At 56.3% G+C, this 13,811-nt stretch overlaps 1 protein-coding gene across 1 annotated transcript in view; it reads left to right on the plus strand.

Moving 5' to 3' along the window:
• The first annotated feature begins 1,958 nt into the window (after positions 1-1,958).
• The window catches only part of WNT3A (Wnt family member 3A), a 66,972-nt gene continuing 55,119 nt past the window's right edge, over positions 1,959-13,811 (plus strand). The window contains exon 1 of the mRNA XM_043464407.1: positions 1,959-2,212. Coding sequence (XP_043320342.1) covers positions 2,142-2,212 — 71 coding nt within the window. The 5' untranslated portion in view covers positions 1,959-2,141. The remainder of the gene's footprint in view (positions 2,213-13,811) is intronic.

Below are 13,811 nucleotides of genomic sequence, written 5' to 3' on the forward strand. Positions count from 1 at the left end.
GAGAGAGAAGCAAGCAGCAAAGGAAGACAGCAGGGGCGTGGCAGATGAGGAGGCAGGAGGCAGGACTGCGGAGACAGCACCCACCAGCTCCGTCCTCTCCAGAGCCCGTCGCAGCAGGACAGTCCGTCGTTGGGCAGGACACAGCCATCCACTCCCCTTGTGTGTGAGGAGCCAGCAGCCTCTAATCCCAGGGCCCCACAGCTGGGGAGGGGGGTGGGAGCCTGCTGCATCAGGATTGGCCCCACCCTACTCCCACAGCCCAGGTCCCCAGTAATGCGATAATTGGGTGGGATTTTCACTGAGAGAGGGGAAGTCCAGAAGAGGACGAGCTAACTCCCCAACCTGCCTCATTCCAAAACTCTTCCCTCCTTTCCTCTGCGGGCGAGGGGGCACGGTGACTCAGAGGAGGCGTAGAAGGACCAGGCATGCGTAGACTCAACTGGATCCCACTGGCAGTGCTGGGAAAAGGCAACACTCCTTGAAAGAGAATGGCTCTTACTCCCCATCGATAGGACCCCACAAGCACCCTCTACAGATGGGAAAACCAAGGTGGATGGGCCAGCATGTCACAGGGTATGGCCTGCCTCTAGTTCTCCAGCCAGTGCTAAACCTGTAGGGTCACTAATTCACTCCCTGCCCTGAGAAGCAGCCACATGCCAGCCAGAGGCCTCTTGGTGGAGCCACACACTCTGCAGATCCCGTGGTAAGGCAAGGCTCAGGGGCTCTGGAGAGGCCGATGGTCCACATGAAGAGACAATACAGAAGAGCCTGGAGTTGGGATTTTTATTCATAGTCCTCCTCTCAATTGCAAAACACTAGCATGGATTCCTGCCTGCCTTTCTTCACAGTCACTGAGACTGACTGGGTCTCCTGCTAATACACAAAGTGGGGGAGGGAAGGGAAACTGGGAAGACCTCTTGACTTGGATCTTCCTCTCCCAAAATAACTCTGGCTCCTGTCTCCCTGGGCTACAGATGAATATGCAAACACAGCTTTGCAGTGGAGTAAGAGCTAGAGAATTGGCTAGCCACTCTTTGTGACCTTGGATAAGTCACTTATCCTCTCTGGTCTTCCCTTTCCCCATCAGCAAAAATCATAAGGCTTACCTGAGTGGTCAGAAATCGCTTCTGGCTGAAGAAGCCAGCCGCCCTGGGCAGACTCTGCAGTCAGTGGTCCCGGAGCCTGGGCACCAATCGGCTACACTGTCCCTGGGGCCCAGAAGCGCCAGGACTGCTGTTCCCTTCCCTAGCAGGGTGTGGGGGAGAACGTGGAGCCATCAACACCTGGCCCCTAAACAGAGCTGGACTGTTTCCCAATAGTGACCTTCAGAAACGTGGCTGCACCCTAGATGCCCACCCAGCAGCTGTCCCCAGGCAGGCCTCCCCCTGTCCTGGCCGCTCGCCATTGGCCCAGCTCCCAGCAGAGCCTCAAGGCGCGGCTCAAGGAGCCCAGCCTCGGACGAACGGCCCCCCAGTAAGGGGATGGACGAAATGGAGCCGCAGCCCAACCACCTGAGGGCAAGGGGCAGAGCGCGCGACCAAACCGGAGCAGAATCGACAGCGGGGCAGCGCGTCCCACCCACAGTGAGTGCAGGGAGCGCGGGGCAGCAAACCTCAGGAACCTTCCATGAGCCCCGAGGGGGCGCGGCCCGGGAGCTCGGAGGGGACACCTGCGGACTCTGTAACCTCTGTCCGGCCGCCGCCTGGCCAGCCGCCGGTCCGGCACAACGCAACCCGTGCAGCCGGCGCACCCGCGCACCCCCGCACACCCCTGGCACCCCCGCGCTCCCCGCGGCCACGGGAGGGGCCGGCGCCGCAGCCGCCTCCGAGCTAGCTCCCAGGGCCCCGCCCGCCCCCTGCCTGCCCCGCCCCGGCCCCGGCCCCGGCGGGCGCCCCCCGCGGCGCTGCCCCGCCCCCGCCGTCCCGCGCTGCCCCGGGCCCCGGCCCGCCGCCCGGCTGCCGGCCCACCTGGCTCAGCGCCGCCCTCGGAGCCCGCGCACCCGCGCTCACCCGCGCACCCCGCGCACCCCGCGGCCGCAGGAGGGCCCAGCGCCGCCGCCCGCGAGCTCCCAGGGCCCGGCCCGCTCCGGCGCCCGCGCTCTCGGGGCGGACTCCTGGCCCTCCGAGATCTCCCGCCCGGCGATGGCCCCGCTCGGATATTTCATATTCCTCTACGGCCTGAAGCAAGCCCTGGGCAACTACCCGATCTGGTGGTGAGTGAGCCTTCCTCACGTTCTCCCCAGGCTGTGCGCGTCCCCCAGTCACCGTCCCCTCGGGCAGGGCCCCGCGGTGGCCCGGAGCCCGCGCTCTGCCCTGCCCTCCTGTTCCGCGGGTGGTTTGTTTTCCTTGGCGGCCACTTTCGACCTGTTCGGGCCGGGGCTGGGACGCGGGTGGCGGAGTTTCCGGGGACATTGATCTCTCGGGCAGAGAGGAGCTCCCGGCGTCGGACGGGGCGAGCAGTGAGCTGCGAGAGGCAGAAACTGGATCCACACGGGTGGCACGAACGCTTGGGCAGCCCGAGGTCAAGAGAAGCCAGGAGGGCGAGCTGGGAGAGGGAGATCCGCCGGAGACTTTCCTTAGGACATGTCTTACACACCACACGCGCACACACACACCTTAAAGCAAAGTCAGTGAGACAAGACCCAACAGCTCGAAGCAGCGTAGTTACGTAAAGACTGCGGGGACCCGGCCGGGAGTGGCGGGCGCACCGGGGCCAGCACCTGGCCCTGCTGCGTCTTCCTGCCGCGGTCCCGACCGAGATGGTGAGAAGGGGCTTCGGGAGAGGTAAAGAGGGAGAAAGCATCGAGTTTGAGGGCTCCTTAGTGAGAGGCTCCGCGAACCCACATCGGAAACGTCTTGCACTCCAGACAAGACACATTCCCGTGAAACCCTCCTAAACCTGGTGATGGAAGTGCAGATGAACCAAGAGAAGGTTCTGAGGGTCTACAAGCACAAATCCCCAGGGGAGGAGGGAAGCTACTTCGGTAGAGCCCCCACAGGCAAGGGTCGCTCCAGCTCCCCAGGGGAGAGGGCAGGGGCGCTCTGAGATGCCCGAGATTTGACGAACACAGCTGGGGGAAATACGGGAGCCGAGGGGCCTGAACGCGCCGCTGGAGGAGGCCGAGATCAGAGACAAACCTTCACATACACATGCGCGCGCGCACACACACACACACACACACACACACACACACTCACACACTCACACACACACACACCAGGAACTCTCTCCGACGGCTTGCCTGGAATTATAATAATTATGCCGAGGGGAAGTTGGGGCGGGGGGAGACTGAGTGAGCCGAAGTACATCTAATCCGATAATAATTTTTCTCTTCGAGATTGTTCAGGAGCAGGGGCGCCCTAGGTGTGGGGCGCGGGTCCAGGCGCAGCCTGGCGGGACGGGGCGGGGCTCAAGAAGGAGGCACCGGCGGGTCCGAGGGCTCGGGAGAGGTGGCGGGGCGGCGGGGACGTGCTGCGGAGACCCCAGCGCGTCCCGCACCCGCGCGGCACCTGCAGCTCCTGACTGCAGCGGGCGTGCCCACGAACGCGGGGACCCTGACTCCGGGGGAAGCAGGGGAGCGCGTCGGAGAGAGCCTCGGCGGCCTGCTCCCGCGGGGGCCTCTAATTAGAACCCGCCGCCGCTGCATTCCTGGGCGCTAGAGGAAGCGCCTTCGCCCCCGCGCTTCTTCCATAAAGAAGGGCCCTGTCACCAGCCTCTGGCCACCCAACGCCGTTGAATCTCTGTCCTCTCGGCCCTGAGCGTCCCTGGCCTTGCTCCCCTCAACACACCTATGCCACCCTTTGCGCCGGGCTCAGACGTGTTCCATCCGAAAGATCCTGGGGCCTGCTCGGTGCTTCCGGCAAGCTCCAGGTGAGTGGGGAGGGGCGTCCTGTCCCCACCCCCTCCCTTTCAATGACCTACCCAATCAAGAGTCTAGAGCAACTCTAACCCCGAAGGGAAGAGGGTGCCACGGAGCCGCCCCGCCCCGCTTTGCCCGCTTGTTTCTTGAGAAGAAGCATCTTTGGTGGCCACAACCCCAGGGCTCGCTGAGGACCAGCACTTTTCTCTCTTCCTTCCCTTTGCCCCCAGGCCATCTGGACACAGCAAGGATGTGGTCTCTCCACGGTGCACATGAGCATAATGAAAAGGAGGGCTCACAAAGAAAGAAATGGCGTTTAACAGCAGCAGGAAGGCTCTCTGTCTTCATATCCAACCTGATGGAGTTTCCCACAGGTGGCTCCTTCTTTTTTCTTGCCAACCCCCTCTCCTGCTCCCCCACCCCTCAGTGAGGCCTTGGGTGGGGGGTGGGGAGACCCTGTCTTTATAACTTCTCACCTTCACACTCAGCCTCCCTAACTGGTATTCTGTTTCACCTTCCCTCCCCAAAATGAGGCCCCCGCTCTCATCACTTCCCCCCACCCCACCCCCAACTCCTTGCATATGAAAGTGAAAGTGACAGGGACTTCCTCACCTGGAGAAACAAGGAAACAGCCCAAATTGGGAGTAATTAGGCTTTGAAGTTGGTGTAGTCTTGGTGGGAGGGTGGAAGGAGAGGAGGCGGTGGTGCCGCATCCTGTGGGGATTTAAAGAGCCAACCGCCTCCCCAGGACCATCTTGGAAGTGTCCTTCACCTTAGATGTTCAAGGTCCAGAGACAGGTCCCCGCAGAGGCACAGACAGAGAGCCCTAAGACCAGAATGTTGGAAGTTGCAGAGACCTCCAAGAACATGTGTTCTGGTCTCCTCGTATGACAGAGAAGGGACCTGGGAGGTGGCAGAACACAGGCCTAGGCACCTGATCCCAGAGGCCAGCCACCAGCATCCCATGGGGCCACGTACTGCAGACCTACGTGGAGGCGCTAGCCCCTTCCCCCACACTCCCCTGATCCAGACTGAATTCTTGTTTAATTAGAATTGATCAGAAAGATCTATGTGAACACAGCACAGGCATCATGGTCCAGGGGAACACACAGAAACCTTGCAGAACTATGCTCAGTACACAGCTGGTGATGTGTTGCCGGCACCTGCCTCCCACTTCGCGTGTCTGGGCTGATGGCGTCTTGTGATCCCCTCCCCTCCCCTGGGGCTGACCCTGGAGATCAGCCTGTTTTCTCCCCTGCCCCCTCCCCACAAAGCTAGGCCCCTCCATCTCCTGCACCAGACTGCAATGCCCCATCTCCCCACCTTCCACGTCTGTTCTCAGCTTCCTTCCACCCTCCCCTCTAACCCTCCTGGAGTTCCGGCTGCCGTGTCTTTACCTGCACAGAGAGCCTGGCCCTCCTTTTCCTGTCGGTTCCCCTTTCCTGCCACCCAGCACCCCACCAGTCTCTGCTGTACCTAGATCTCCCCAGCTCTGAGTGGTACCTGGAGTGGATGCCACCCCAGCTGACCCCGGAAATTCCCTGGGAGGCCACGTCCAGTCTTCTCCCACCCCTGAGCCAGCTCAGCAGCCTGAGACAGACTCCCAGTGGTTCTCCCCAGTTTCACTGCTTCTCTGCCCTCCTCCCCAGCCCACCGCACCCCACACCCTGCTCTGAGCCTGTATCCAGACCCTGAGGAATGCCAGCTTGGCCATCACCCCTCCACACACTCTAGAACTTTCTCTGTGCACAACCTTCCCTGGTGCTGGCTCTACTGGTTCTTCACACACAGGGGTCTTCTCCGCCCCAGGTGGAATAGAGGCTTCCCCCCTGTGGACCCTGATATCTGTGGGGCAGAGGTGCATGTGGAATTCAGGGAGAATGAAAGAGAGCTCTAAAGGCTCTCTGCAGGACCCACAGCCTCAAAGGGTGTATGGGGGGAGAGTGAGGGGGAGGAGGAGGAAGGGAGAGATGAGCAGTCACACAGAGGAAGAGGTTGCTTGTGTCAGACGACACGGGATCTGGGAGGGCTGAGCCAGGCTCTGAGGCTTCTCAACCGGGAAGGGCCAAAGCAAGCCAGACTCCCTGAGCTGGCGTTCCCTGGTGAGCCTGCCCTGCTGCGGGTCCCTCCCAGGGCAGCCCTGTCCCTCCTGCCAATCCTTCCTTCTCACTTCACCCTGTTTGTCCCTCTCTCTGTGTGTGCGAGCCTCTCCACCTCTCTGTCTCTGTCTCTGTCTCTCTGTGTGTCTGTCTGTCCTCGTCTCTCTGTCTGTCTATATTTGTCCCTCTGAATCTCTGTGTCTGTCCCTCTCTCTCTCTCTCTGCCTCTCCCTGCAGCCCTGAGGCTGGTGATGGTACCAGCTAGCCTATGAAACTAGAGAAATCCAGATGCCAGCTCGACACCCTTGGTGTTGTAGGATCTCAGGGTACTGAGAACGATGCTCCTCCACAGAACCACCAGTGGACATCCTTTTATTGAAGAGCAATGTTAGAAATGACCATAGGTAAAATATGTATGACCAGAAATCTTGTTTTATATCACCAAGTTGAATATGCATCATCTTGATCCCTTGAAATCTCATCATGGTACTCAGTCCTTCCAGAATGCAAAAGCATCACCCACCTCTCACATCCAACTTGATATGACTTGGCCACCTACACACTCAGGACTCTGTCTGGGACTCAGATTGGGGCAGCTTCTCCCACGCTAGCTAACCCTGCATTTCACTGGGCTTCTTGTCATCTTTTTAAATGATTCTGTTTTATTTGCACAAATCTCCTAGAATTCTTTGTGACAGCGAAGGGGGTGAGTAAATACAATCAAGGAGGAATACAGTCTGGAGAGGCTATAAAATCACACTTTTCACGGTGGGTCTCACTTACAAATCTTCAGCCTGTAAGGATGGAAGTTGCCTTGTTCCAGAGGGGCTGTCCACCATCACGCAGGCCAGGACAAGAAAGGCAGGGTTTGGGTAAATCTCCTGTCCCTGAAAGTATCAGTTATATTCAAACTGTAATCCACAGACCAGAGCCCATCATGGATGGTTGTTCATGAAGAAATAAGAACAGAAGTTGAAAATAGGTGTTCAGGAAGAATCATGGCAGTTTTAAAAATGTATTATGTATTATTTTAGCAGACTTTTAATGTAATTTATAATAATGGATTAGGAATTTAAAAAACCCCAACCCCAAGTTCTGTAACTAGTTTGAGAAACTGAAGCCCCCACAATGGGCCGCTTCTGCCATGCCCAAGTCAAGGGTCATTCCCCTTGAGGCTCCATCACCTAGCACTTGTCATTTGCATTTTTGAGCCAAGTCTTAGAGTTTGTATTTACCCCTTTCAAGTGCAATTGAAGGACTGGAGCCTCCTGTGGTTGAGAAGTGTTGGGGGAACACCCCACTGCAGTTTGGTGTGTGAGAAGCTGTTGGGCAAGGAGGACTGGACTTCTGTGTGGCTCTAGCAAATCCTGGGAGCAGAGGCTATAGGTAGCCAGAAGGCAGATTTTGGTTCAGTATAGGAAAGGCTTCCTCGATCTGAGAGTGGCGGTAGTGAGCTGCCCATCCATGGAAGGGTAGAAGCAGAGGCTGAGGAAGGAATAGCCTGCCTTGGTGGGGAGGTGGGGTGGGGGGACATCCCACAGATACTACAGCGGCTGAGAATCCAGGGTTTACAAGACCCAACTCCTCCCCCACCCCCTCCCAGCTCAGCACTGCACTCATAGTCCTCCTGGTAAGTTCCCTAAACTCCCCTAGGCACAGCGGGATAGTTCACAGTTACACAGTGACCAATGAACCCATCCTGGCATGCCTTTGCCCCCCACACCCCAACAGCATGCCCTCCTCTCCTAGTGCCCCTGCATCCCATCACACTTCCTCCAGCCTTGCTCAGCTGATCCCAGATCTGACCATGACTCCTCACTCCTCACCAGACTGGGCTGGATGCTGTAGGGTAGCATGAAGAGGTGGACAAATAGGCCCTGACTCCGGCCAGGCTGCCTGATCCCTGTGAAACCTGTCCCCCGCCCACCTTTGTGGAACTGTCATAAGAATGGCACCTATATCACCAGGCTGTGAGATCCTACAGGGTATATGTTATCCTTCCCCCCAACCTTGGCCCTTCACTCCTTGTAGCTGTTAGATAAGACTTTGTTGAACAAGTAAATGAAGGAATAAATGGGTGGAATATTTCCTATGAAAAACAGAAACTGTATTGGGTAGCCTGTGCTTGGGGACATGAAAACATAGCTGACTGTTTTTACAGCCCCCTCGACTGAACCTCTGGCTCTAGGGCTGGGTCCCCCCCATGTACCAGACCAGCTCTGCCTCGGTCTCCCTCCCAGTCTCTCCAGGTGACACCCTGGAGGTGTCTCACACTTTGGTGCTTCCACATTCCTTCCCCGACGAAACGTGCCGCTGCCGCCCAGGGAAGCGGGCAAATGCATGGCCGCGGGCACGGGAGCCTCTGCCCGCCTGCTGGGACTTGCGCAAAGTATGTGTCAGTAATCCCGGCTCGGCCCGGTGGGGCAGGAGAGGGTGCTGGGAGGGCTGCAGGCAGGGCCACGCAGCCCAGAAGCTGGGAAGAGGTGGCCCCCGACACCAGGGATCCAGGTCTTGGGACGCCCCTCCTCATGGGCCCTCCCATTGCCAAAAGTGCTCCAGCTGCTGGGGAGGGGTCTTCCAGGCGAGAGAGAGAGAGAGAGTAAGGAGGCATGTGGGCCCTTCTTGGAGATGTCATAGTGGGTAGGGAGAGAAGGCAAAATCTGGAACACCTGGGGCAGATGAGCACCCTTGGGGGAGTCTGAGTCCTACTAGCCTCCTCAACAGCTCCATCCAGAAAGGACAGAGCCTACCCATCAAGCTGGGTAGCCATCAACCCACAAGGCAACCAGCCCGTACTCAAGGCCTCCAGGCTGAGGATAGGAACCTGGTCCAGCCGTGGAGAGGCCCTGACCTTAGAAGACAGCAATTTAAAATGGGACAGGCACTCTGGAATCCTCATGTGTTACGAGGAAAGTCCATGGGACCAACCACAGTCCTCCTCCACAGAGGCCCTATAGGCAGAGTGGGCAACAGGGGGCCCCAGATGAGGAATGAGCAGAGATCTGTGCCCTCGAAGGACAAGGGAAAGTGTGGCCGTGCTCTCTGGGGGCGGCCCCTTGTGGCCCACAAGTGGGAGGATGGGCAGGCGGAGTGGCAAGCTTCAGCGGGGTACAGAGAAGGCAGCTAGGAGCGCTGAGAGCCCAGAGCACTTCCTGGAGAGGTGACCCTGGATGATGTATGGATAGAATGTGGGTCACCCATCCCCCAAGGTGCGGATGAATCCGCCGTGCCTGTGACTCACTTCCCCTCCAGGAGCCTCTGATAGAATGTAGCCCACCACCTCCTTGGACAGATGGAGAAACTGAGGCCCAGGAGAGAAGGGCAAGAACAGTTAATTCAGTGAATACCAGGAGGTGGTGGTCACATCCTTTCCCCTAGACCCGGCCGAGCCCTCCTCCCCGCAGAGCCCTTCTCTCTTTGGGAATTGCTGTGAGGTCCCAGCCTCAGCAGGCAGCCGTAGGCAAGGGCAGAGCTATGCCCACCGTGCACAGGTACCCTGTGTTTGCTGATCTTGCAAAAAGAAATCAGACCAGAACTCAAGAGACCTAAGAGCCTGTGACTCCATTCTGATCTGTCAGATAACGGTGCACAAGCATTTAGGCACTCTGATTGAGGGTCCACCCCCAAAGGACCCAGGCAGGGACAGGGGGCAGAGGGGGTCTGCGCCGGGTCCTGCCTTTGCCGCCAGCCTCTGTCTGTGAGAAGTGGCTTCTGTCCTCGGGTTTCACCGCACATTTACATCAAACTCCGCTTGAGTGAAGGCCATCAGCCCCGGGGAGCACAGCTGGCCCAGACTGGGTCCTGAGTGTCCTCCTTCCCCTGCATGTCACAGCCAGCGCCTCTCCTCTATCTTGAGTAAGACCGTCTGGCAAGGCGCCTGGCCTTTCAACAGTGCAACTGTGCAGTCCTCAACAGGAGCGAACAGGGGCAGAGAGAGAAAAATCATTAGTACTTTTGGGTGGCAGGCGTGACTCACATGGCCCCAGCCATAGGCTGGAACTGGAGTCTAGGGGCCACTTTGCAAACTGCCCAAGTGTGTGCTCTGGGTTGAAAATGATGCCCTCACGCCCAAACAAATTATTACTAAAAGTTAACCAAACATAGCATTCACAAAACCCTGGAAAACAAACAAGCTCTTCATCTTACCAACTTAATACGGGCATTTCCTCACTTTAGGTTCTTCTCATTTCGCTTACACATTTTCCATGATCATAATAACAGTGTGCAGAGAAGACTATGTTCTGTTTTTTAAGGCTTACCATCTTCCACTAAACATTTTGCATTTGTGGGACCTTGTCAGCGATGGTACTAGCAGCTACACAGGCTTGTGGTGTGGGCGTGCTGTAATCTCCTTGCCTGACCATTGCCCCCTTCTGCTGTATGGATGGTTCTGCCAGCAGAATCTCTCCAGAACCTAGAGTGGAAGCTCAGGGCTCAGAGAGGGATCCTCCCCATATCTGCGGGGAAAGGATGCATTCAGTTTGGGACAGTCTGATTTTGAGGGGCCTTTGGGACAGCAGATGTGACATCCAGCTGGGCATTTAAGATTCTAGCTCCCAGCCAGGGGGTGGCTGGCAGTGGGGATGCGGGCACTTCCTGGGTTGCCATGCGGCACTTCAGGGTTGGCAGTAGGAAGGGAAATGGAACAGATTCCTCATCGGGTGAATCATGGTGGCCAGGTGCAGGGTGAAGGAAATGGGTGCAGTGAGGGCAGGGCCCCCACGCCCTGGTGGTTCCCAGGAGAAGGGCGGCACACCCCCTCCCGCCTGGCTTTCCCTGAGGCCACAGGACACAGTTTTTGTCCATCAGAGCAAGGCTGATGAGATCTGAAGTCATCATTGGATAGAACATCCTGCGCTGGCAATGGCCGTGAGGAGGAAGAGATGGCGAGACAAGGTCAGGACCTCACAATGACCTAGACCTATGGGCCAGAGGGTAAATGAGGAGTGACTGGTTATGGGGTTCCCACACTCAGGGCTCCCCTGACGCCGTCTCCTGTGAGTGGCCCTGAGTCAGGCCCCACCATCTCCATCTGGACCTCAGTTTGCATACCCGAAAAGCATGTGAGAGGCTGAGGGGGAGACTGAAAAATTAACCTGAAGCCCCAGACACCCAGGTAAAAACTCAGAGTGGGTTCCTGGGAGATTAATGAGACCTCATCCATGCTTGTGACCCCTCAGAGAGCCTCTCTCAGCAAGACCCTGAGTTTGCCTCCTCGGGATTTGGAAAATTCTGAAAGAGATAGGAATACCAGACCACCTGACCTGCCTCTTGAGAAATCTGTATGCAGGTCAGGAAGCAACAGTGAGAACTGGACATGGACCAACAGACTGGTTCCAAATAGGAAAAGGAGTACGTCAAGGCTGTATATTGTCACCCTGTTTATTTAACTTATATGCAGAGTACATCATTAGAAATGCTGGGCTAGGTGAAGCACAAGCTGGAATCAGGATTGCCGGGAGAAATATCAATAACCTCAGATATGCAGATGACACCACCCTTATGGCAGAAAGTGAAGAAGAACTAAAGAGCCTCTTGATGAAAGTGAAAGAGGAGAGTGAAAAAGTTGGCTTAAAGCTCAACGTTAAGAAAACTAAGATCGTGGCATCCGGTCCCAGCACTTCATGGCAAATAGATACAGAAACAGTGGAAACAGTGGCTGACTTTATTTTCCTGGGCTCCAAAATCACTGCAGATGTTGACTGCAGCCATGAAATTAAAAGACACTTCTTGGAAGAAAAGTTATGACCAACCTAGACAGATATTAAAAAGCAGAGACATTACTTTGCCAACAAAGGTCTGTCTAGTCAAGGCTATAAGTTTTTCCAGTAGTCCTGGGATGTGAGAGTAGGACTATAAAGAAAGTCGAGCACTGAAGAATTGATGCTTTTGAACTGTGGTGTTGGAGAAGACTCTTGAGAGTCCCTTGGACTGCAAGGAAATCCAACCAGTCTATCCTAAAGGAAATCAGTCCTGAATGTTCTTTGGAAGGACTGATGTTGAAGCTGAAACTCCAATACTTTGGCCACCTGATGTGAAGAGGTGACTCATTTGAAAAGACACTGATGCTGGGAAAGATTGAAGGCAGGAGGAGAAGAGATGACAGAGGATGAGATGGTTGGATGGCATCACCGACTCAATGGACGTGAGTTTGACTAAAATCCAGGAGTTGGTGATGGACAGGGAGGCCTGGTGTGCTGCAGTCTGCGGGGTCGCAGAGTTGGACACGACTGAGCGGCTGAACTGGACTGAACTGGGTTTGGAAATGGGAGGTCAGTGCCCTGCCTCAACATCGTCCTTCCCACCGCAACACTTCTGGAATGTTCACCATTGTTGCTTCCTTCTTCTGTCACCACCTGGCTCTTTTTAGGATCCTCACCACCCCCAGATGAGAGTTGGGGTCTGGCTCCTGATGATCTCGCTTATTGCTGGCTCTGAGATACTAGGCTGGAGAGAAGCAAGTGGCCAGCCCCATGGAGACAGATGGGGCTCTGGGGGGAGGGGACACAGTGGCCCCACTCCTGAGCCTGGCTGAGCGTGCTCTCTCCTGCCACTATAATGGAACTCATGTTCTCAGCGAGCAGCACCAGAAGTTGCTGGAAGCCTTGGGATTTAGAAGCAGAAATCAAAGGAAACCTTGATTGCCAGACCAAAGGGTTTGGACTTGAAGCTTCAAGAGGCTCCCTGGACTCAAAGTCCCAGGACTCAAAGTTAGGCTCACCTTCAGTGATCCCAGAATCAGTGGTTTTCAAACCTGTCAGAGCAGGGCACTGGCCCCAAGGTTCTGACTCAGCAGGCCTGGGGCAGCACCGCCGGGGAACTGGCGCTTCTGACAGGTTCTGTAGCGCACGTGCTGCCAGCCCAGGGCCACCCTGAGCGTGCCCAGCTCTCCCTCCAGCCGTCTGGTGTGTTGGCTGGGAAACCCAGGTGCAAAGGCCACAGCAACAGGCAGAGGGGACCAGCCGGGGGGCAGATGGGAGCCACCGTACACATTGCCCCTCAATGATGGTTCTGTGCTAGAAACAGTGTCACATCAAACGCAGGAGCCCCACGGTGTCCTCTGTCTTTGGGTTCAGTGGTTTCTGTGTGGGGCTTGTTCATGAATATGATGTTTACCTTACTCTCTGTCATAAACTGCATGTTCATGTTCCCCCAGATTTATACGTTGATCCCCCAAACCCCCCAGTGTGATGGTACTAGGAGGTGGGACCTCTGGGAGGTAACTGGGGTTAGATGAGGTCATGAAGGTCCCCGTGATGGAATAGTTTCCTTAAAAGAAGAAGACATTAGAGTTCTCTGTCTGCCATATGAGGGCACAGCAAGAAGCTGGCCATCTGTGAACCAGAAACCCTTCGCCAGAACCCCACCATGTCCACACCCTCATCTCAGGACTGTGAGAAATGAATGTTTGTTGTTTCAGCCACCCAGTCTATGCTCTTTGTTGTGGTGGCCCACGCTCACCAAGATAGCTGTTCATAAATGTTATCTTGCATGACTGGTATTTAATATGTTTTAAGAGCGTAATAGCATACTGGAAAGGGGAAGCCAACATGCCAAAACCCCATCCTACCAAGTTAACGCAATGATGTTGGTCAGGTATCTTGCTCTATCCCCAGCTTCTTGGTCCAGGAGATTCCCTGGGGTCCCACCTACCAGGTTGCATCATTTGGAAAGAGTCATATAGCAGGCAGGGCCAGGCGCAGGACCACACAGGTAATGCTGGTGGGGCAGGTGGGCCAGATAAGCAGCTCAGCTTATGCAGGAAGAAAAGATTCCAGGAACTTGAAAAGAAGAAGTACCCAGCCTCCGAGAGAGTGGTAGTGGGTCCCTGAGGAGGGGTGCTACTGGGGAAA

The sequence above is a fragment of the Cervus canadensis genome, chromosome 4 (assembly GCF_019320065.1).
Source record: "Cervus canadensis isolate Bull #8, Minnesota chromosome 4, ASM1932006v1, whole genome shotgun sequence".
Lineage (NCBI taxonomy): Eukaryota > Metazoa > Chordata > Mammalia > Artiodactyla > Cervidae > Cervus > Cervus canadensis.